General features: G+C 40.8%; 2 protein-coding genes across 4 annotated transcripts in view; one reads left to right on the forward strand and one right to left on the reverse strand.

Moving 5' to 3' along the window:
* Positions 1-16030, forward strand: part of ppfia2 (PTPRF interacting protein alpha 2) — a 167832-nt gene extending 151802 nt beyond the window's left edge. For 2 of the 3 annotated variants that reach the window (XM_061959630.1, XM_061959631.1), the window contains 4 exons: positions 2304-2372; positions 2451-2607; positions 3067-3156; positions 15106-16030. In XM_061959630.1, coding sequence (XP_061815614.1) covers positions 2304-2372; positions 2451-2607; positions 3067-3125 — 285 coding nt within the window. In that variant the 3' untranslated portion in view covers positions 3126-3156; positions 15106-16030. Of the gene's footprint in view, positions 1-2303; positions 2373-2450; positions 2608-2687; positions 2727-3066; positions 3157-15105 lie in introns of all 3 variants that reach the window. The other variant, XR_009815213.1, reaches the window with a different exon arrangement.
* acss3 (acyl-CoA synthetase short chain family member 3) overlaps positions 15968-25443 on the reverse strand; it is a 44455-nt gene continuing 34979 nt past the window's right edge. The window contains exons 13-17 of the mRNA XM_061959632.1: positions 24249-24330; positions 23988-24110; positions 23822-23921; positions 23572-23747; positions 15968-16217 (exon numbers count right to left, since the gene is read on the reverse strand). Of these exons, the coding sequence (XP_061815616.1) occupies positions 16134-16217; positions 23572-23747; positions 23822-23921; positions 23988-24110; positions 24249-24330 (565 nt within the window). The 3' untranslated portion in view covers positions 15968-16133. The remainder of the gene's footprint in view (positions 16218-23571; positions 23748-23821; positions 23922-23987; positions 24111-24248; positions 24331-25443) is intronic.

Below are 25443 nucleotides of genomic sequence, written 5' to 3' on the forward strand. Positions count from 1 at the left end.
CCTGTGAAGTGAAAACCCTTTCAGGTGACTGACTACCTCTTGAAGCTCATCGAGAGAATGCCAAGTGTGTGCAAAACAGTAATCAAAGTAGAGGGTGGCTATTTTGAAGACACTAGAATATAAAACATGTTTTCAGTTATTTCACCTTTTTTTTTGTTAAGTACATAACTCCACGTGTTCATTCATAGTTTTGATGCCTTCAGTGACAATCTACAATGTTAATAGTCATGAAAATAAAGAAAACACATTGAATGAGAGGGTGTGTCCAAACTTTTGGCCTGTACTGTGTACTAGCATACATGCTAGCATACGTCCGAGCATACATAACAGCATACTTTCCAGTGTACATGCTAGCATACGTGTCGCATACATGATAGCATACGCAAAGCATACTTGCTAGCATAGGCTACCGTTTATGCAGGTATATGTATAGCACACATGTTAGCATATCGTCGTCGGCGATCACTCGAAACGAGTATGATTGTCCTCCTGTTGGTGGGATTGCCTTCAGGAGAACGCCTGTGCGCTTTTAAAGTGGGGAGACTGGTGCACAGACAGCCACCACACTGTCTTTGGCAAAGAGAAGGCCAGGGTCCAATGGCATGGAGACCAAGACAATTGGGGGCCCATCTTTGCTGCAGCCTTCTTCTGCTTTTGTGACCGTTGTGGAGCTTCTATGCAACCATCATCTGCCCACTCCGCCGTTGAGGTCTTTTTCGACGAGGGAGACACGCAGACTCCGTCACTTCTTCGCTGTGGGGAGCTGTATCCGGTGGCAAGGGAAACCCAGGACGACCGGCACGTCCTCACAGCTGCAGGAGGCTGCCGGAGCCCCGGTCTGTCGGAGGACCGCCTATGGTGGGCCTACCAGCACTTGCTTTTCTCTCAGGGTGTGCTCCCCTAGCCTTTTGTCTTCCCAGACTAACCCACAAGGCAGCGGGGCAGTGGTTGGGTGATGACAGGGCGTGTCCACAATGCGGCCTGCGCATCACGCCTCTGGGGACCACATGTTGTTAAATAAATAAATGGGTTATACTTGTATAGCGCTTTTCTACCTTCAAGGTACTCAAAGCCCTTTAACAGTATTACCACATTAACCCATTCACACACTGATGGCAGGAGCTGCCATGCAAGGCGCTAACCAGCAGCCATCAGGAGCATGGGGTGAAGTGTCTTGCCCAAGGACACAACGGACGTGACTAGGATGGTAGAAGGTGGGGATTGAACCCCAGTAACCAGCAACACTGTGATTGCTGGCACGTCCACTCTACCAACTTCGCCACGCCGTCTGTTAGCATAAGAATCAGAATCAGAATCAGCTTTATTGTCATTACGCAAGGTAACGAGATTGAGGCCATTCCATACAGTGCGATGTGTGCATGCTAGAAAAACAATGTGCAAATATATAGAAATATAAAAAATGTAGAAGTGCAATGAATATGGTGTGAAATGAATATATACATGAAAAAAACAAAACAAAAACAGGGTGGTTGGTGGAATGGGTTATTGCACCGAAGAGAAGGCAGTTATGAGGGACAATGGGGCAGTCCGTTCAGGATGGTTATGGCCCTGGGGAAGAAGCTGTTTTTTAGCCTGTTTGTTTTGGTTTTAATGCACCTGTAGCGCTTCCCAGAGGGCAGCAGGTGGAACAGGTCAGAGCCAGTGTGGGTGCTGTCCTTGATGATGGCACTGGCTCTGTTGTAGATGTCCGTCAGAGAGGGGAGAGGGCGGCCGATGATCTTCTGAGCCGTCTTGACCACTCTTTGCAGCCTCTCCCTGTCTGCTGCAGTGCAGCTGCCGTACCATACCGTAATACAGTAGGTCAGCAGGCTCTCGATGGATGAGCGGTAGAAGGTCAGCAGCAGGTCAGGCTTCAGGTTGTACTTCCCGAGGACTCTAAGGAAGTGTAGCCGCTGCTGAGCCTTCTTGATGATTGATGTGGTGTTGACTGTCCAGGAGAAGTCATTAGAGATGTGGACTCCAAGGTACCTGAAGTATATATAGTATATAGCATACGAGCACAGATGCTAGAATACACAAAAAATGTCAACATAGTCAACAATCAGTGAACTACTGAATGTCGACGATATGCAAAATCTAACAAATCTAATTGGACTGAGAAAGCCTTCAGTGGAAGACATCGCTAAAAACGGGTGCAAAGAACAAAAAATATAAGACATGTCAGTGAAATGGACTCCAGTTTCTAAAATAAACCAAAACCAAAACTCTCTGATCTGCCAGCTGTCACTCTGGCAGCACTTCCCATCTCCTCGTGCTAAAAATAGCCTTTGTGTCGTCATCAGGCCCGTCAGATCCTGGAGCGCGAGTACAATAATCTCCTGGCGCTTGGCACCGACCGGCGGTTGGATGAGGTGAGTGACGTTTGACTTTTGCAATGTCAGCATTTTATTATTACCAAGATGCTGATTCATCCCCCTTGCCCCCCTCAGTGCGACGACAAAGACTTCCGAGGTCCGTCGTGGAGGAGACAGTTCCCGCCGCGGGACGTGCATGGGATCAGCATGATGCCCGGCTCGGCCGAGACGCTGCCGGCCGGCTTCCGTCTCACCACCACGTCGGGTTACTCGCGGAGGTTACCCCCTGACGGTAAGTGACCCCCCCTCCCCATCCCCTCCCACATCGTCCAAACATCCAGCATGCGTCCTGAGATGTCTCTCTGTCCTCAGTCCTTTACGAGGACGGCGTGTATGTGGATTGGTTTTAAGGTCAGCTATGCCCCGCCCCCTTTCCTCCCTTTTAAAGGACAGTCTGGTGCTCCCCCCACTCCACCTTTCCCCCAAGTCACCTTGCACCTCTGTGTGGGTTTTGCCGAGTTGCAAAACAGTGCAGAGGTGACGCCAGCGGCGGCCACGCTTGATGGCGCCAGCGCTTATCAGGGTTAAACGAGGTTTGCTGGAGCGTGGAAATCAGCCCTAAATCTTGGCGGCGTTCAATTGGTTGCTGTCCTCCTCCTTTGTCCCTGTGCTGTGTGCTTCCTTATCCCGCTTCTGACGCCACCGTCCACGGGTTTTGGCCTGACCTTTCTGCCACTGTCGCCCCCTACAGTCGGACCCTCTGCAGTGCAGCGGCTGGACAGCTCCACGGTGAGAACCTACTCGTGCTGAGAGAGAGGAGACGGACCTTAAACTGTACCCTGTATGTAAGACACAGACCCTCTCTCCCGCCCGCTTGCTAGCTAGCTAGCTACGCCTTGGCCGTGCTGTGCAGCGTTTAATGTGTTTCCAGCAAATGCAAAAAAGTACCGTATTTTTCGGAGTATAAATCGCTCCGGAGTATAAGTCGCACCGGCCGAAAATGCATAATAAAGAAAAAAAACATATAAGTCGCACTGGAGTATAAGTCGCCTTTTTTGGGGCAATTTATTTGATAAAACCCAACACCAAGAATAGACATTTGAAAGGAAATTTAAAATAAATAAAGAATAGTGAACAACAGGCTGAATAAGTGTACGTTATATGACCCATAAATAACCAACTGAGAACGTGCCTGTTATGTTAACGTAACATATTATGGTAAGAATCATTCAAATAACTATAACATATAGAACATGCTATACGTTTACCAAACAATCTGTCACTCCTAATCGCTAAATCCCATGAAATCTTATACGTCTAGTCTCTTACGTGAATGAGCTAAATAATATTATTTGATATTTTACGGTAATGTGTTAATAATTTCACACATAAGTCGCTACTGAGTATAAGTCGCACCCCCAGCCAAACTATGAAAAAAACTGCGACTTATAGCCCGAAAAATACGGTAAACGCCTTATTAAAAGTGACTATGTGGGTGTTATTTTATGTCCAGAGGGCGGCCTAATATTAAAACATATTTAGAAAGTCATAAACATTTTTTTTATGTTATAGCTATGAAAATATTCCGTTCATAAATTAACTAATTTACCACGGTTAACAGCGATAAACGACGGTTTACTGTATTATTCTTTGCCACCACAAGTACATTTTGTAGTGCCCTAGAGCAGTGTTTTTCAACCACTGTGTGCCGTGAGATACAGTCTGGTGTGCCGTGGGAGATGATCTAATTTCACCTATTTAGGTTAAAAATATTTTTTGCAAACCAGTAATTATAGTCTGCAAATGATGTGTTGTTGTTGAGTGTCGGTGCTGCTTAGAGCTCAGCGGAGTAACCGTGTAATACTCTTCCAGCGGGAAGCAGCGTGCAGGTAAAAAGGTATCTAATGCTTAAACCAAAAATAAACAAAAGGTGAGTGCCCCTTAGAAAAGGCATTGAAGCTTAGGGAAAGCTATGCAGAACGAAAATAAAACTGAACTGGCTACAAAGTAAACAAAAACAGAATGCTGGACGACCGCAAAGACTTACAGCGTGTGGAGCAGACGGCGTCCACAAAGTACATCCGTACATGACATGACAATCAACACCAAAATAGGAGCGAGGACAAGAACTAAAACACTACACACAGGAAAACACCGAAAAAATCAAAATAAGTCACTGCGGGATGTGACAGGTGGTGGCAGTACACCTACTTTGAGACAAGTGCTATAGTGATGCATGGTTGGTTATGATTTATATCCGGCAACAACTTTTTACTGTCAACTGAGTTCAGTTTTTTAACGATTTCTGCTGGTGGTATGGCTCTGCATTTTTTCAATGAAAAAAATGTGCCTTGGCTCAAAAAAGGTTGAAAAACACTGCCCTAGGGGGCCGCCAAAAAATGTTTCTTTCTCAGCTGTGGTTCGTATGAGGTACTCCGTTGTAATACATGTTTTCCACCACTTGTGGCAGTAATGAAAATATCTAAATAACAGAAGAAGTACGGAGCCAGAGTCATAGAGAAGTTTTTGAAGCACAAAAATTATGACTTAAGTGGTGAATCTGTATTTTCATTTGCTCTTTAATTTTACTGGCAGTTTATATAAGAAATATATATATATATATTATTGATTCAGTTTATTCATTTTAACACAACATAATTGTATGAATATTTATGAGTACTTTCTTATGCAGTATATTTGGTTAGTATTTATTTTTCTAATCAGCCTGACCTACACCCAATGTTTATGTGTTAAATAAGTAATCATTTAATATCATTTGACAAGGTTGTAAACTGTAAGTAGGTTACATGTAATTATTGAATATGATTAAAATTTAGAGTAAGATTGGATTAAGAGAGTACAGTAAAATGGAAAAGTCAGGCCCCGAGGTCAAAAAGGTTGAGAACACCTGTTGTAATGTGTGCATAAAAGACAACCAACGAAAATGCAGTTCAAGTATGTTTATAATTAGATATTAAGAAATTGTTATTCACATTTTACAAGTTATGTAAAGGTGTGTTACAACAATCAATGTAAATATGAAAAATGGGTCGCAGCCTCGACAAAAGTTCATATTTTAGCCAAGGTTTGTACACTTTAAACACGATAGGGCTTGAAAGTGACGTGGAAACGCATTGCATTGTGGGTCTTGCTGGACTCTAAATATCTTATTTACATGGCTGAGTACAAGACTCTGTGCTTAAGTTTTGTTTTTTTAACAAGTTCAAAACAGCGCGCAAACTTGCAACATCATTAACTGCCACAATCATGGTTTTGATCACTTCAGGGGGAAAAAAGGATATGAAGTTAAAGTTAAAGTTAAAGTACCAATGATTGTCACACACACACTAGGTGTGGCGAAATTATTCTCTGCATTTGACCCATCACCCTTGATCACCCCCTGGGAGGTGAGGGGAGCAGTGGGCAGCAGCGGTGGCCGCGCCCGGGAATCATTTTTGGTGATTTAACCCCCAATTCCAACCCTTGATACTGAGTGCCAAGCAGGGAGGTAATGGGTCCCATTTTTATAGTCTTTGGTATGACTCGGCCGGGTTTTGAACCCACAACCTACCGATCTCAGGGCGGACACTCTAACCACTAGGCCACTGAGTAGGTGGTGAGATGTTTCTCATTTTCGGCGTGAAAACAAAGCCGAAGGAAGCTAATAAAGAGACGACGAATAGCCTGGATAGCAGCCGTGAGACAATCAAACATAACTTTTACCGGCATCACCTGGTACACGTTGCCGTGTTCACAGCATTTTCAAAGCATGTTTTATTCCGTTTCACACGTAGCACTTAGCAGGCTGGTAACGTTAGCTAAGCTTGCCCGCTGCAGGCTACAAACAACGTACAGTTTTTTGGGGAAAAAACATGTTTACTTTTAGTCATGGTGGCTATCTGTGTTGGCCCTGTGATGAGGTGGCGACTTGTCCAGTTGTCCAGGGTGTACCCCGCCTTCCGCCCGAATGCAGCTGAGATAGGCTCCAGCACCCCCCGCGACCCCGAACGGGACAAGCGGTAGGAAATGGATGGATGGATGGTAAGCACAAAAATAAATATTATCTTTGAAGAAGTATAGCGCAGTGATCAAAGTATTTAAAAGTAATAATGGGCTTATTTTTTCAGAGAAACATGATAATGAAATGAGGTTGGGCACCCTCACTCTATATCGAACACATAAGAGATGAAAGTCGTAAATGATGCACAATTTGAATGGAGGACAATGAGCCCTAAATTCTTCATCGGTATAAAAACTGACTCGGTTGACGACATATATACAAGTTTGACTTCGACAATGGTGGTAACTTACTCAAGTCTCGTCCACTGGATGTGTTTATATGGACCAATTCCACCAATGTTGTTTTTTCGACGTAGCAAACCTTTGGAATAGGGTATATATTGTCTTGGTGCGGTCCTTGATTTTTTATTTTATTTTGTACGATCCATTTTAATCCAGTCTCTACAGTACAGCCATGTAAACAAAACCTATGTCCAGCAGAAATGTCTACCCGGCACCCACAATGCATTGCAAAATCACATTCCCTTTCGAGCCCTATACACTGCAAAAAGTCAATGTTCAAAAACAAGAAAAAAAAAAATACAAAAATTAGGGGTATTTTATTTGAACTAAGCAAAATTATCTGCCAATAGAACAAGAAAATTTGGCTTGTCAAGACTTTCTAAAACAAATAAAATTAGCTAACCTCAATGAACCCAAAAATACCTTAAAATAAGTATATTCTCACTAATAACAACTGTACTACTATATGAGTACGTATTTTCTGTTTCATTGAAAATAAAACAGCAAAGTCCATTTGGCTGTCATCTGTTTTAATTATGAGACACAATTGTGTCATGCTTGAAATAAGAAATGATTTCTTTAAAAAAGTAGTTTTATACTTGTGAGTGTTGATGACACAGCTTTGCATCAGTTAATATTCTAGTTTCAAGCATGTTTTACTCAATATAGGTCATAAAATCTCAGCAACAAGCTGTAATATCTTACGTAGATCATTTAGGACCAAAACCCTTAAAACAAGTAAAAGACTCTAACATAAAATCTGCTTAGTGAGAAGAATTATCTTATCAGACAGAAAATAAGCAAATATCACCCTTATTTGAGATATTTAATCTTACTTAGATTTCAGTTTTTGCAGTGTATAAAGTACTATATCAAACAAACATACAGTAGGAAGGGGATTCGTATGGACCCATTCATCGCGGTATACCTGACACACAAAACGTGACGAATTGTGGGGGGTGCACTATCCACTTTAGCCGCCGGATGGCAGTAGAGTGTTGAAAATCTTAAAATGTGTTTCGTGGCAATTCCAACTTTGACCACAGTGTCAGTTGTTATGTAGAGTGGCGCTTTCCATCATTTTCCGCAGACTGCATCACGCCAGATCCACCCAGGAATGGGACCATATAAGTCCCAAGGAAGTGATAAATCAGCTATTTCTTTATAAACAAGCTAAAATAACAACAACAAGCTTAACTGTTCTGTATGCGCACACACAGGTGCCCTCACAAATAATCAGAAATCACATAAACTCCTACATTTAAGAACCATATTGCTACAATAATAAACATTTCAAAATGTAAAATCTACTTACATTACATGAAGCCTATTCTGATTCACACCGGCAAAGGTAAATAAACAGACGAGAGAAAAGGGAGGGGGTAGGGGCCGTGTGTGTGTGTGTGTGTGTGTGTGTGTGTGTGTGTGTGTGTGTGTGTGTGTGTGTGTGTGTGTGTGTGTGTGTGTGTGTGTGTGTGTGTGTGTGTGTGTGTGTGTGTGTGTTTTGATGATTTGAAGTGGCAACAAATGAAAATCCAAAATTCCGTGTGTCACAAAATTAGAATATTACTTAAGGCTAATACAAAAAAGGGATTTTTAGAAATGTTGGCCAACTGAAAAGTATGAAAATGAAAAATATGAGCATGTACAATACTCAATACTTGGTTGGAGCTCCTTTTGCCTCAATTACTGCGTTAATGCGGCGTGGCATGGAGTCGATGAGTTTCTGGCACTACTCAGGTGTTACGAGAGCCCAGGGGGGGGGGGGGGTGTTCAAAAGTGCGGTCTCATCACAATTAAACAGCTGCTGTGGTACAAAGCCAGCTTCCTCAATCTCTTCAATACGAGCAAGCACAAAAATTCTGCCAGCGGGACACAAAATTAATGAAGCGTTCGCACAAAGACACATATTTGATACATATTTGATACATATTTGGCACGATTCAAAAGTTTGTAAACCGAAACTCCACAAATAGAGGGGTTCGTAAATCCAGGTTCCACTGTATGTAACAAAAAGACTCAATTGACAACTACAATTCAGTTCAATCCATCCATCCATCCATCTTCTTCCGCTTATCCGAGGTCGGGTCGCGGGGGCAGCAGCCTAAGCAGGGAAGCCCAGACTTTCCTCTCCCCAGCCACTTCGTCCAGCTCCTCCCGGGGGATCCCGAGGCGTTCCCAGGCCAGCCGGGAGACATAGTCTTCCCAACGTGTCCTGGGTCTTCCCCGTGGCCTCCTACCGGTCGGACGTGCCCGAAACACCTCCCGAGGGAGGCGTTCGGGTGGCATCCTGACCAGATGCCCGAACCACCTCATCTGGCTCCTCTCGATGTGGAGGAGCAGCGGCTTTACTTTGAGCTCCCCCCGGATGACAGAGCTTCTCACCCTATCTCTAAGGGAGAACCTCGCCACCCGGCGGAGGAAACTCATTTCGGCCGCTTGTACCCGTGATCTTGTCCTTTCGGTCATGACCCAAAGCTCATGACCATAGGTGAGGATGGGAACGTAGATCGACCGGTAAATCGAGAGCTTTGCCTTCTGGCTCAGCTCCTTCTTCACCACAACGGATCGATACAGCGTCCGCATTACTGAAGATGCCGCACCGATCCGCCTGTCGATCTCACGATCCACTCTTCCCTCACTCGTGAACAAGACTCCGAGGTACTTGAACTCCTCCACTTGGGGCAAGATCTCCTCCGCAACCCGGAGATGGCACTCCACCCTTTTCCGGGCGAGAACCATGGACTCGGATTTGGAGGTGCTGATTCCCATCCCAGTCGCTTCACACTCTGCTGCGAACCGATCCAGTGAGAGCTGAAGATCTTGGCCAGATGAAGCCATCAGGACCACATCATCTGCAAAAAGCAGAGACCTAATCCTGCAGCCACCAAACCAGATACCCTCAACGCCCTGACTGCGCCTAGAAATTCTGTCCATAAAGGTTATGAACAGAATCGGTGACAAAGGGCAGCCCTGGCGGAGTCCAACCCTCACTGGAAACGTGTCCGACTTACTGCCGGCAATGCGGACCAAGCTCTGACACCGATTATACAGGGAGCGAACCGCCACAATAAGACAGTCCGTTACCCCATACTCTCTGAGCACTCCCCACAGGACTTCCCGGGGTACACGGTCGAATGCCTTCTCCAAGTCCACAAAGCACATGTAGACTGGTTGGGCAAACTCCCATGCACCCTCAAGGACCCTGCCGAGAGTGTAGAGCTGGTCCACAGTTCCACGACCAGGACGAAAACCACACTGTTCCTCCTGAATCCGAGGTTCGACTATCCGGCGTAGCCTCCTCTCCAGTACACCTGAATAGACCTTACCGGGAAGGCTGAGGAGTGTGATCCCACGATAGTTGGAACACACCCTTCGGTTCCCCTTCTTAAAGAGAGGAACCACCACCCCGGTCTGCCAATCCAGAGGTACCGCCCCCGATGTCCACGCGATGTTGCAGAGTCTTGTCAACCAAGACAGCCCCACAACATCCAGAGCCTTAAGGAACTCCGGGCGGATCTCATCCACCCCCGGGGCCTTGCCACCGAGGAGCTTTTTAACTACCTCGGCAACCTCAGCCCCAGAAATAGGAGAGCCCACCACAGATTCCCCAGGCCCTGCTTCCTCATAGGAAGACGTGCTGGTAGGATTGAGGAGGTCTTCGAAGTATTCTCTCCACCGATCCACAACATCCGCAGTCGAGGTCAACAGAGCACCATCCCCACCATACACGGTGTTGACACTGCACTGCTTCCCCTTCCTGAGGCGGCGGATGGTGGTCCAGAATTGCTTCGAAGCCGTCCGGAAGTCTTTTTCCATGGCCTCACCGAACTCCTCCCATGTCCGAGTTTTTGCCTCCGCGACCGCTGAAGCCGCACACCGCTTGGCCTGTCGGTACCTGTCCGCTGCCTCAGGAGTCCCATGAGCCAAAAGAACCCGATAGGACTCCTTCTTCAGCTTGACGGCATCCCTCACCGCCGGTGTCCACCAACGGGTTCTAGGATTACCGCCACGACAGGCACCAACTACCTTGCGGCCACAGCTCCAATCGGCCGCCTCGACAACAGAGGTACGGAACATCGTCCACTCGGACTCAATGTCCAGCGCCTCCCTCGGGACATGTTCAAAGTTCTTCCGGAGGTGGGAATTGAAACTCTCTCTGACAGGAGACTCTGCCAGGCGTTCCCAGCAAACCCTCACAATGCGTTTGGGCCTGCCAGGTCTGTCCGGCATCCTCCCCCACCATCGCAGCCAACTCACCACCAGGTGGTGATCGGTAGAAAGCTCCGCCCCTCTCTTCACCCGGGTGTCCAAAACATGAGACCGCAAATCCGATGACACAACTACAAAGTCGATCATGGAACTGCGGCCTAGGGTGTCCTGGTGCCAAGTGCACATATGGACACCCTTATGTTTGAACATGGTGTTTGTTATTGACAATCCGTGACGAGCACAAAAGTCCAATAACAAAACACCACTCGGGTTCAGATCCGGGCGGCCATTCTTCCCAATCACGCCTCTCCAGGTTTCACTGTCGTTGCCAACATGAGCGTTGAAGTCCCCCAGTAGAACGAGGGAATCAGTTCAATCCAATATGTTCAATAGTTATATTCCAGATAATGTCCAAAGTTTACATGAAAATGTGTTAATGGTCCAAAGGGAAATACAAGTATTTATTTTCTACTGCAGTGAAGCCAATTCAAAACTGCTACACCACTTTAACATTAATTGAAAAAGTAAACAAAACACAATAAATGGGCAGAAATGATGAAAAAACATTTGTTCTCTAGACATGATATATTTAGGGGAAATGTTCGGCTACAATATAAATGTAAACATTTCAGTCGTCTTAGAAATACAGTGGTAAATATGTCACCATGACGACATTCGAAGCCACGGTAAATTAGCAATTATCTCTTTGGGCGTTTGAATGGACATAGCTGCGATGCTGTTGAATAAAAGTGACCAAGCAAACACCTGCAGAGCACGACGACCGCATTGATGATCAACTACTGAAATGGCCCCGAGAGTGTTTATGCCAGAGGCCGGCCCCGCAGCTTGTGAGGGAGGGAGCTTTTCAAAATAAAAGTTTCAATAGCCTCCTGAGCGAAACAAAGAGATGAAAGCCAGGTAATGACGCGAGGACTGCAGAGCGATCACATGAGGGAGGAATGTGATCAAAATGCATTAAAGGTAGGCCAGGGAGAAGGAGGGCGTTTTACAAAGTAGAAGAAGAAGCAATTTAATAAAGAAGAAGAAGAAGAAGACGTCTTATGAGGCTCATCATTCTCTTCATTTTGATTGCTCATCATTTTGAGGCCTGCATGACTCCCAAGGAGTCTCTGACATGCAGCACTTTAAATGTACATATTGTAGCCACGCCCACCAGCTCACCTGCTAGTCATCTGCAGCCCCCTGGTGGATCGGTGCACAGTTGCAAACAAAAAACTCGGCAAAAATGTACGTTTGAAAATGTTTACTGGAGTCTTCAGCAATATCCTAGTAAGTGAGGTGTGGTCAAAGATGGCAGACTGAGAATGTGACACATTTAAGACCAAGTTAACAAAAATATTGCAAGTACTGCTATTACTACTACACCTACTAATTATAATACCGTGCTGCTGCTATTACTACTACTTCCCTGTTTCTACTACTAATACTGCTCCTGCATGACATTGGTAAGCTGCAAATAGTTCTAATCTGGGTTTCCCAAACTTGGTAAGATGAAAACACACACTGATAATAAAGAACACATGAATAATGACATGAATGAAATAGAGAATACTATTTTAAACTGACTTATTTAATAAGATTTTAGTTTGGGAAGCCTCGATTTTAATGCGAATGCTGTGGAAAAAATGTCTGCATGAATCCTAAAAGATCAGAAAGCCTCATCACAAATACTCACTTATATGCTGTATATTATTATTTATGATTATGGACCTTTACACTGAATTGGTGCCGTTTTCTTGTCGTAAATCTTTCAAAATACACGTAAATGTAGTCCTTTTTCAACTTTAAATCTGATGAAGCGCATGTTAAAATACAACTTTATTTTATTTTAAGCTGAACATGACTCATTTGAGTAACAGGATTGAGGTTTTTATCGTAGGATTAGCAAACACAAGAACTATAACCACATTTATGCTGTTAGCTTGTTGACATTAAACACATTAGTGATTCTACATCAATTAGGTAGGTCTGTGCTGAGTTGAAATATCATCAAATATACAGAAAAATATGTTTATGTTGGCGTCCCGTGCATCATGTGACTTGTAAAATATTCCACGTTTTTCAGAGGGAGTAATATGTTAAGGTAATAGGACTGACTGAAAATTGAGGGACACCACTAGAGTGTAATTTTCTTTAAATATGTCAAATATAAGTATAGTTGTGACAGGCAGTGACACATATGTCAAAATTATTATTATATTACTATTTCATAGTAAAGTCTCATTTTAGGAAGCAAGACTGTCAACAAAGGCTATTTTTCCAGTGTTCAAAGTAGTTAAAAGTACAGGTAAAAGCCAGTAAATTAGAAAATTTTGAAAAACTTGATTTATTTCAGTAATTGCATTCAAAAGGTGTAACTTGTACATTATATTTATTCATTGCACACAGACTGATGCATTCAAATGTTTATTTCATTTAATTTTGATGATTTGAAGTGGCAACAAATGAAAATCCAAAATTCCGTGTGTCACAAAATTAGAATATTACTTAAGGCTAATACAAAAAAGGGATTTTTAGAAATGTTGGCCAACTGAAAAGTATGAAAATGAAAAATATGAGCATGTACAATACTCAATACTTGGTTGGAGCTCCTTTTGCCTCAATTACTGCGTTAATGCGGCGTGGCATGGAGTCGATGAGTTTCTGGCACTGCTCAGGTGTTATGAGAGCCCAGGTTGCTCTGATAGTGGCCTTCAACTCTTCTGCGTTTTTGGGTCTGGCATTCTGCATCTTCCTTTTCACAAAACCCACAGATTTTCTATGGGGCTAAGGTCAGGGGAGTTGGCGGGCCAATTTAGAACAGAAATAGCATGGTCCGTAAACCAGGCACGGGTAGATTTTGCGCTGTGTGCAGGCGCCAAGTCCTGTTGGAACTTGAAATCTCCATCTCCATAGAGCAGGTCAGCAGCAGGAAGCATGAAGTGCTCTAAAACTTGCTGGTAGACGGCTGCGTTGACCCTGGATCTCAGGAAACAGAGTGGACCGACACCAGCAGATGACATGGCACCCCAAACCATCACCCAACCATGCAAATTTTGCATTTCCTTTGGAAATCGAGGTCCCAGAGTCTGGAGGAAGACAGGAGAGGCACAGGATCCACGTTGCCTGAAGTCTAGTGTAAAGTTTCCACCATCAGTGATGGTTTGGGGTGCCATGTCATCTGCTGGTGTCGGTCCACTCTGTTTCCTGAGATCCAGGGTCAACGCAGCCGTCTACCAGCAAGTTTTAGAGCACTTCATGCTTCCTGCTGCTGACCTGCTCTATGGAGATGGAGATTTCAAGTTCCAACAGGACTTGGCGCCTGCACACAGCGCAAAATCTACCCGTGCCTGGTTTACGGACCATGCTATTTCTGTTCTAAATTGGCCCGCCAACTCCCCTGACCTTAGCCCCATAGAAAATCTGTGGGGTATTGTGAAAAGGAAGATGCAGAATGCCAGACCCAAAAACGCAGAAGAGTTGAAGGGCTCTATCAGAGCAACCTGGGCTCTCATAACACCTGAGCAGTGCCAGAAACTCATCGACTCCATGCCACGCCGCATTAACGCAGTAATTGAGGCAAAAGGAGCTCCAACCAAGTATTGAGTATTGTACATGCTCATATTTTTCATTTTCATACTTTTCAGTTGGCCAACATTTCTAAAAATCCCTTTTTTGTATTAGCCTTAAGTAATATTCTAATTTTGTGACACACGGAATTTTGGATTTTCATTTGTTGCCACTTCAAATCATCAAAATTAAATGAAATAAACATTTGAATGCATCAGTCTGTGTGCAATGAATAAATATAATGTACAAGTTACACCTTTTGAATGCAATTACTGAAATAAATCAAGTTTTTCAAAATGTTCTAATTTACTGGCTTTTACCTGTATATTTATTAAATATGCAATCAGTTTCCTTTATATTTTTTTAATCAAATATATCGTGCATTAATTATTTTTTATTTATTTCCCGGGGACACAAACGGCACTGACTCGGTGGAAGGGCTCATAAAAATTCAAATTGCTGTTATTGTGCATGTAAAATATGAGTTTTTAGGCTATTTTCAGACCCCAGCTCATTTTTTATTGCCCAAAATTTGTAGAAATAAAACAAATTGATTATTTATGAGCTATTATGTTTTCTATTACACTAATTTTTTATTTTTTGTCTGTCCTTTTAAAAGTTACTTGTATCGCCTATCCCGTCAACAGCCGCTAGAGGGCGCGTGTGCACGCTGTGTGTAAGAGGACCTGTTTGTTGTTCCCTTTAGGCCCAGTTCTGAATGGAGCTGCTGGACAGGCCAAAATGGCTGGAGGGGTTCAGGTGTGGTCGGGGGGGGGGGGACAGTTGGGGGCACGCCATTGGGACAACTCGCACTGCCAAGAAGCCCCCATCTCCAAACCTCACCAACCAGCCCCTCCCTCGCTTCTAACGTGGCCTCCAGCCGCCGGTGCTAAACTAAAACTATCCTGCAGGCTGGTGGCCATTTCTACCTTTTACATGTAAAGCATACGACGTACTGTCTTATTTATTTCTTCTACAAAACATGTTGTAGGTTATCTGTAAATTAATATAAATATGCCATTTTTTAATATACATACACACACGTCTATGTGTAAAAAAAAAAAAAAAAAAAAAAAATACAAAAAACCTCTTGTGCAAAGAAATGTTAGTGGACCATAGATAATATAATGCTGCTCTCAGAACACATCATCCTGACATCCTTCTATTTTTTCATTGTGCTGAGACGAGGGCGCCCTCTAGTGGTTGCTGCGAGCCATGTTTCTTCCAGGGAGGACGAGCACCGAGCTTCAACCAATAGGAACGCGTTTAGACATCCAGCCCCGCCCATTTGGAGGTTAACCAGGAAGACGGACTTCCGGTCACCATCATCGTGTGCGTAGATTGTTGACAAAACAACGTGAGGTGACTTCAGAAATGCTTGCTGTGACATTTTGGTGTCTTGGGACCTCGTTTTTGTCTTTTTCGCCATCAAGTTATGTCCGCTTTTTTTTTTTTAAAACATCTTCAATTTGCACGAACAAGGACTCATGATGACATCTTGTGTGTATATTTTCATTGATTTATGACTTGTACGTATGTTGTGGTGAGCAAAAGAAATTAAAAAGAAAGACTGAGTAAAATGACTTTATTATTTCAACAAAATGTTTGAATGGAAAAAGTCATGTAAACATCTTTACGGAACATGTTGTGCAAGTATTGCAGACACTCAAATACACCAGCACGGAGTCGATGTGCTAACGTTAGCAAGTGATTAGCGTTATGGTGGTGGTGCGTTCAGGCACCGTGGGGCCTGAGAACTTTCTCCACCATGGTCTCGACGTCCTTGAACACATCAGGATCCTCGATGGTGGGCGTGATCTAGGGTGGAGGGGGGGGGGGGGGGGGGGGGTAATGCTTTTATTGGCATTGTTGGATCGTAATCAATTAACACATCACCATAGCAACTGATTAGTTATGTAATAATCACTTTTAAAGATGATGATTTTGACGAGCTCTTTACCGGATGATTTTGTCAAAGGATTTTTGAGTAACGGTTTGGTGGTCATCCCTAAAAACAGGAGGATTTTGTCGTACAAATGACCTTTGAATAGTGATTTTGTATTCGCCCCTTTAAAAGGTGGATGATATTGTCATATTAAGGATCTTTGACTAGTGTTTTTGCATTCACCCTAAAAAAGGGGGATGCTTTTGTCGAATAAAGGATGTTTAACCAGTGTTTTTGTATTCCCCCTTTAATTGTGTCATATAAAGGATCTTTGACTAGTGTTTTTGCATTTGGACCTGAAAAAGGGGATGATTTGGTCATCAAATTTATATGACCAAATCATCCCAATTTTTAAGGAGCAAATAAAAAAAGCACTGGTGAAAGATCCTTTATATGACACAATTAAAGGTGGAATACAAAAACACTGGTTAAAGATCCTTTATTCGACAAAATCATCCCCCTTTTTTAGGGTGAATGCAAAAACACTAGTCAAAGATCCTTAATATGACAAAATCATCCACCTTTTAAAGGAGCGAATACAAAATCACTATTCAAAGATCATTTGTATGACAAAATCATCCCTTTTTTCAGGTCCAAATGCAAAACCACTAGTCAAATATCATTTATACTATAAATGATCTTTGACTAGTGTTTTTGCATTTGCTCTTTAATTTTGTCATACAAGGATCTTTGACTAGTTTGTTTGTATTCAACACTGAAAAAGTTCGAATGATTTTGTCATAATAAGGATCTATGACGAGTGTTTCTGTATTAACCCCTTTAAAAAGTGGATGATTTTGTCCGTCATATAAAGGATCTTTGACTAGTGTTTTTGCATTTGGACCTGAAAAAGGGATGATTTGGTCATCAAATTTATATGACCAAATCATCCCAATTTTTAAGGAGCAAATAAAAAAAGCACTGGTGAAAGATCCTTTATATGACACAATTAAAGGGGGAATACAAAAACACTGGTTAAAGATCCTTTATTCGACAAAATCCTCCCCCTTTTTTAGGGTGAATGCAAAAACACTAGTCAAAGATCCTTAATATGACAAAATCATCCCCCTTTTTTAGGGTAAATGCAAAAACACTAGTCAAAGATCCTTAATATGACAAAATCATCCACCTTTTAAAGGAGCGAATACAAAATCACTATTCAAAGATCATTTGTATGACAAAATCATCCCTTTTTTCAGGTCCAAATGCAAAACCACTAGTCAAATATCATTTATACTATAAATGATCTTTGACTATTGTTTTTGCATTTGCTCTTTAATTTTGTCATACAAGGATCTTTGACTAGTTTGTTTGTATTCATCACTGAAAAAGTTCGAATTATTTTGTCATATTAAGGATCTATGACGAGTGTTTCTGTATTAACCCCTTTAAAAAGTGGATGATTTTGTCCGTCATATAAAGGATCTTTGACTAGTGTTTTTGCATTTGGACCTGAAAAAGGGGATGATTTGGTCATAAAATTTATATGACCAAATCATCCCAATTTTTAAGGAGCAAATAAAAAAAGCACTGGTGAAAGATCCTTTATATGACACAATTAAAGGGGGAATACAAAAACACTGGTTAAAGATCCTTTATTCGACAAAATTATCTCCCTTTTTTAGGGTGAATGCAAAAACACTAGTCAAAGATCCTTAATATGACAAAATCATCCACCTTTTAAAGGAGCGAATACAAAATCACTATTCAAAGATCATTTGTATGACAAAATCATCCCTTTTTTCAGGTCCAAATGCAAAACCACTAGTCAAATATTTATACTATAAATGATCTTTGACTAGTGTTTTTGCATTTGCTCTTTAATTTTGTCATACAAGGATCTTTGACTAGTTTGTTTGTATTCATCACTGAAAAAGTTCGAATTATTTTGTCATATTAAGGATCTATGACGAGTGTTTCTGTATTAACCCCTTTAAAAAGTGGATGATTTTGTCCGTCATATAAAGGATCTTTGACTAGTGTTTTTGCATTTGGACCTGAAAAAGGGGATGATTTGGTCATAAAATTTATATGACCAAATCATCCCAATTTTTAAGGAGCAAATAAAAAAAGCACTGGTGAAAGATCCTTTATATGACACAATTAAAGGGGGAATACAAAAACACTGGTTAAAGATCCTTTATTCGACAAAATTATCCCCCTTTTTTAGGGTGAATGCAAAAACACTAGTCAAAGATCCTTAATATGACAAAATCATCCACCTTTTAAAGGAGCGAATACAAAATCACTATTCAAAGATCATTTGTATGACAAAATCATCCCTTTTTTCAGGTCCAAATGCAAAACCACTAGTCAAATATCATTTATACTATAAATGATCTTTGACTAGTGTTTTTGCATTTGCTCTTTAATTTTGTCATACAAGGATCTTTGACTAGTTTGTTTGTATTCATCACTGAAAAAGTTCGAATTATTTTGTCATATTAAGGATCTATGACGAGTGTTTCTGTATTAACCCCTTTAAAAAGTGGATGATTTTGTCCGTCATATAAAGGATCTTTGACTAGTGTTTTTGCATTTGGACCTGAAAAAGGGGATGATTTGGTCATAAAATTTATATGACCAAATCATCCCAATTTTTAAGGAGCAAATAAAAAAGCACTGGTGAAAGATCCTTTATATGACACAATTAAAGGGGGAATACAAAAACACTGGTTAAAGATCCTTTATTCGACAAAATCATCCCCCTTTTTTAGGGTGAATGCAAAAACACTAGTCAAAGATCCTTAATATGACAAAATCATCCACCTTTTAAAGGGGCGAATACAAAATCACTATTCAAAGATCATTTGTACGACAAAATCATCCCTTTTTTCAGGTCCAAATGCAAAACCACTAGTCAAATATTATTTATACTATAAATGATCTTTGACTAGTGTTTTTGCATTTGCTCTTTAATTTTGTCATACAAGGATCTTTGACTAGTTTGTTTGTATTCATCACTGAAAAAGTTCGAATTATTTTGTCATATTAAGGATCTATGACGAGTGTTTCTGTATTAACCCCTTTAAAAAGTGGATGATTTTGTCCGTCATATAAAGGATCTTTGACTAGTGTTTTTGCATTTGGACCTGAAAAAGGGGATGATTTGGTCATCAAATTTATATGACCAAATCATCCCAATTTTTAAGGAGCAAATAAAGCACTGGTGAAAGATCCTTTATATGACACAATTAAAGGGGGAATACAAAAACACTGGTTAAAGATCCTTTATTCGACAAAATCATCCCCTTTTTTAGGGTGAATGCAAAAACACTAGTCAAAGATCCTTAATATGACAAAATCATCCCCCTTTTTTAGGGTAAATGCAAAAACACTAGTCAAAGATCCTTAATATGACAAAATCATCCCCCTTTTTTAGGGTAAATGCAAAAACACTAGTCAAAGATCCTTAATATGACAAAATCATCCACCTTTTAAAGGAGCGAATACAAAATCACTATTCAAAGATCATTTGTATGACAAAATCATCCCTTTTTTCAGGTCCAAATGCAAAACCACTAGTCAAATATCATTTATACTATAAATGATCTTTGACTAGTGGTTTTGCATTTGCTCTTTAATTTTGTCATACAAGGATCTTTGACTAGTTTGTTTGTATTCATCACTGAAAAAGTTCGAATTATTTTGTCATATTAAGGATCTATGACGAGTGTTTCTGTATTAACCCCTTTAAAAAGTGGATGATTTTGTCCGTCATATAAAGGATCTTTGACTAGTGTTTTTTCATTTGGACCTGAAAAAGGGGATGATTTGGTCATCAAATTTATATGACCAAATCATCCCAATTTTTAAGGAGCAAATAAAAAAGCACTGGTGAAAGATCCTTTATATGACACAATTAAAGGGGGAATACAAAAACACTGGTTAAAGATCCTTTATTCGACAAAATCATCCCCCTTTTTTAGGGTGAATGCAAAAACGCTAGTCAAAGATCCTTAATATGACAAAATCATCCCCCTTTTTTAGGGTAAATGCAAAAACACTAGTCAAAGATCCTTAATATGACAAAATCATCCACCTTTTAAAGGAGCGAATACAAAATCACTATTCAAAGATCATTTGTATGACAAAATCATCCCTTTTTTCAGGTCCAAATGCAAAACCACTAGTCAAATATCATTTATACTATAAATGATCTTTGACTAGTGTTTTTGCATTTGCTCTTTAATTTTGTCATACAAGGATCTTTGACTAGTTTGTTTGTATTCATCACTGAAAAAGTTCGAATTATTTTGTCATATTAAGGATCTATGACGAGTGTTTCTGTATTAACCCCTTTAAAAAGTGGATGATTTTGTCCGTCATATAAAGGATCTTTGACTAGTGTTTTCGTATTCCAACCTGCAAAGGGAAGTACGAAAGATCCTTGACCAGAGTTTTTGTATTTGTTCTAAAAAAAATGTTTGATTACTTTGTCATATAAAGAATATTTGACAAGTGTTTTGTATTTGCCATTTAAAAGTGTGGATGATTTTGTCATATAAAGATCTTTGACCAGTGATTTTGTTGCAGGGCATTTAAAAACGGGCTGATTTGGTCATATAAAGAATCTTTAACTTTGTATTTGCCCCTGAAGAAGGGGATGATTATGTCATGTAAAGGATATTTGACAAGTGATTTTATATTTGCACCTGAAAAAGGGGAGGATTTTGTCATATAAAGAATCTTTGACTTTGTATTTGCCCCTGAAAAAGGGGATGATTGTCTACGAGAGGATCTTTGACTAGTGTTTTTGCATTCGCCCTTTAATTTTGTCATATAAAGGATCTTTGACTAGTGTTTTGCATTTTCCCCTTAATTTTGTCATATAAAGGATTTTTGACTAGTTTTCTTTGTATTCACCCCTGAAAAAAGGGATGATTTTGTCCGTCACATAAATGATCTTTGACTAGTATTTTTGTATTCGAACATGCAAAGGGTATTATTTTGCAATATGAAGGATCTTTGACCAGTGTTTTTGTATCTACCCTAAAAAGGGGAGTGATTTTGTCATATGAAAGATCCTTGACCAGTGTTTTTGTATTTGTCCTAAAAAATTGGGATTATTTTTTCATATGAATAATATTTGACGGGTGTTTTGTATTTGCCATTTAAAACTGTGGATGATTAAGTCATAAATATCAGTGATTTTGTTGCAAGCCAATTTAAAAATGGGCTGATTTTGTCATATAAAGAATCTTTAACTTTGTATTTGCCCCTGAAGAAGGGGATGATTATGTCATATAAAGAATCTTTGACTTTGTATTTGCCCCTGAAAAAGGGAAGGATTGTCTACTAGAGGATCTTTGACTAGTGTTTTTGCATTCGCCCTTTAATTTTGTCATATAAAGGATCTTTGACTAGTGTTTTGCATTTTCCCCTTAATTTTGTCATATAAAAGATTTTTGACTAGTTTTCTTTGTATTCACCCCTGAAAAAAGGGATGATTTTGTCCGTCACATAAAGGATCTTTGACTAGTATTTTTGTATTCGAACATGCAAAGGGTATTATTTTGCAATATGAAGGATCTTTGACCAGTGTTTTTGTATCTACCCTAAAAAGGGGAGTGATTTTGTCATATGAAAGATCCTTGACCAGTGTTTTTGTATTTGTCCTAAAAAATTGGGATTATTTTTTTCATATGAATAATATTTGACGGGTGTTTTGTATTTGCCATTTAAAACTGTGGATGATTTAGTCATAGAAATATCAGTGATTTTGTTGCAAGCCAATTTAAAAACAGGCTGATTTTGTCATATAAAGAATCTTTGACTTTGTATTTGCCCCTGAAGAAGGGGATGATTATGTCATATAAAGGATATTTGACAAGTGATTTTATATTTGCACCTGAAAAAGGGGATGATTTTGTCATATAAAGAATCTTTGACTTTGTATTTGCCCCTGAAGAAGGGGATGATTATGTCATGTAAAGGATATTTGACAAGTGATTTTATATTTGCACCTGAAAAAGGGGATGATTTTGTCATATAAAGAATCTTTGACTTTGTATTTGCCCCTGAAAAAGGGGAGGATTGTCTACGAGAGGATCTTTGACTAGTGTTTTTGCATTTGCCCTTTAATTTTGTCGTATAAAGGATCTTTGACTAGTGTTTTGCATTTTCCCTTTAATTTTGTCATATAAAGGATTTTTAACTAGTTTTCTTTGTATTCACCCCTAAAAAAATGGATGATTTTGTCCGTCACATAAAGGATCTTTGACTAGTATTTTTGTATTCGAACATGCAAAGGTTATTATTTTGCAATATGAAGGATCTTTGACCAGTGTTTTTGTATCTACCCTAAAAAGAGGAATGATTTTGTCATATGAAAGATCCTTGACCAGTGTTTTTGTATTTGTCCTAAAAAATTGGGATTATTTTTTCATATGAATAATATTTGACGGGTGTTTTGTATTTGCCATTTAAAACTGTGGATGATTTAGTCATAGAAATATCAGTGATTTTGTTGCAAGCCAATTTAAAAACAGGCTGATTTTGTTATATAAAGAATCTTTGACTTTGTATTTGCCCCTGAAGAAGGGGATGATTATGTCATGTAAAGGATATTTGACAAGTGATTTTATATTTGCACCTGAAAAAGGGGATGCTTTTGTCATAAAAAGAATCTTTGACTTTGTATTTGCCCCTGAAAAAGGGGAGGATTGTCTACGAGAGGATCTTTGACTAGTGTTTTTGCATTTGCCCTTTAATTTTGTCGTATAAAGGATCTTTGACTAGTGTTTTGCATTTTCCCCTTAATTTTGTCATATAAAGGATTTTTGACTAGTTTTCTTTGTATTCACCCCTGAAAAAAGGGATGATTTTGTCCGTCACATAAAGGATCTTTGACTAGTATTTTTGTATTCGAACATGCAAAGGGTATTATTTTGCAATATGAAGGATCTTTGACCAGTGTTTTCATATCTACCCTAAAAAGGGGAGTGATTTTGTCATATGAAAGATCCTTGACCAGTGTTTTTGTATTTGTCCTAAAAAATTGGGATTATTTTTTCATATGAATAATATTTGACGGGTGTTTTGTATTTGCCATTTAAAACTGTGGATGATTTAGTCATAGAAATATCAGTGATTTTGTTGCAAGATGTTGCATGATTTTGTCGTGTAAAGGATCTTTGACAAGTGTTTTTCGTTGTAGGCCTTTAAAATCGAGATGATATTGTCTTATAAAGGATCTTTGATGGATGTTGCAGAATCAAGTCGTACCTTATACGGCTTGCCATTGACCAGGTTGGCCAGCGACGAGCGCGGGATCTTTCCAGAACGTGTCTTGGGAAGTCCGTGGACAAAAAGCACGTTCTTGAAGGCGGCCACAGGTCCCACAGTGTCCCTCACCAGCTGGACCATCTCCTTTGCGATCTCTTCCCGGTCTTGTCTCACACCTGAAGGACCCGGATGAGATGACACCATGAGTGGCTTACGCTTCCATTCGGGAATCGCCTGGCTGCTTCCTCACCGTTTTTCAGCACGCACAAGGCCAGAGGGACGTGTCCCTTGAGCGCGTCTTCCAGGCCCACCACGGCGCAGTCGGCCACGGCCGGGTGCTGCAACACCGACTGCACACAACACAAGCGTGAGACTGAGACGTTTTTTGAGCCGAACGTCCCTCGAGGGTCCTCTACCTCCTCCAAGGCTCCGGCGGACAGCCTGTGGCCGGCCACGTTGATGACATCATCAGACCTGGACATGATGTAGAGGAAGCCCTCGTCGTCCATGTAACCGGCGTCCATGGTGTCGTAGAAGCCCTGAAGAAGACACAAACACTTAAATGATTGTCAGCACTTCCTTCCTTCCTTGTCTTTCCAACAGAGGGCGCTCTGTGACCACTCAGCATGGCCTCCATCAACAATGGCTGCCCGAAGACCAAAATAAAGTCAACAAACCGGGAATTTGGAGAAGTAGATCTCCTTGAAGAGCTCAGAGTTCTGCCACAAGGAGGAAGCAGCACCGGGAGGCAAAGGTAATCTATTACAAAGACAAAGAGAGTACAGTAGATCCCTGCTATTTGTGGTGTTATGTTCCAAGACCCCCAGCTAATGATGCAAATGTCTTCTTGGTAGTCTTCACCAAGGGTGTCCAAACTTATTCCACTGAGGGCCACACACTGAAAAATTAAAGCATGCGGGGGCCATTTTGATATTTTTCATTTTCAAAACCAATACTTTTGTCTACTTGTAGTCCATAAGTGTCCCAATACTTTTGCCTAGTGTTAGTCCTTAGTGTCCCAATACTTTTGTCTAGTGTCACTCCTAAGTGTCCCAATACTTTTGTCTACGTGTAGTCCATAAGTGTCCCAATACTTTTGCCTAGTTTTAGTCCTAAGTGTCCCAATACTTTTGTCTAGTGTTAGTCCTAAGGGTCCCAATACTTTTGTCTAGTGTCACTCCTAAGTGTCCCAATACTTTTGTCTACGTGTAGTCCATAAGTGTCCCAATACTTTTGTATGCTTGTAGTCCATAAGTGTCCCAATACTTTTGCCTAGTGTTAGTCCTAAGTGTCCCACTACTTTTGTCCAGTGTTAGTCCCAAGTGTCCCAATACTTTTGTCCACTTGTAGTCTATAAGTGTCCCAATACTTTTGCCTAGTGTTAGTCCTAAGTGTCCCAATACTTTTGTCTACTTGTAGTCTATAAGTGTCCCAATACTCTTGCCTAGTGTTAGTCCTAAGCGTCCCAATACTTTTGTTCAGTGTAAGGCCTAAGTGTCCCAATACTTTTGTCTACGTGTAGTCCATAAATGTCCCAATACTTTTGTATGCTTGTAGTCCATAAGTGTCCCAATACTTTTGCTTAGTGTTAGTCCTAAGTGTCCCACTACTTTTGTCCAGTGTTAGTCCCAAGTGTCCCAATACTTCTGTCCTATTGTAGTCTATAAGTGTCCCAATACTTTTGCCTAGTGTTAGTCTTAAGTGTCCCAATACTTTTGTCTACTTATAGTCTATAAGTGTCCCAATACTTTTGCCTAGTGTTAGTCCTAAGCGTCCCAATACTTTTGTCCAGTGTAAGGCCTAAGTGTCCCAATACTTTTGTCTACTTGTAGTCTATAAGTGTCCCAATACTTTTGCCTAGTGTTAGTCCTA

The sequence above is a fragment of the Nerophis lumbriciformis genome, linkage group LG05 (assembly GCF_033978685.3).
Source record: "Nerophis lumbriciformis linkage group LG05, RoL_Nlum_v2.1, whole genome shotgun sequence".
In the NCBI taxonomy this organism is placed as follows: Eukaryota; Metazoa; Chordata; class Actinopteri; order Syngnathiformes; family Syngnathidae; genus Nerophis; species Nerophis lumbriciformis.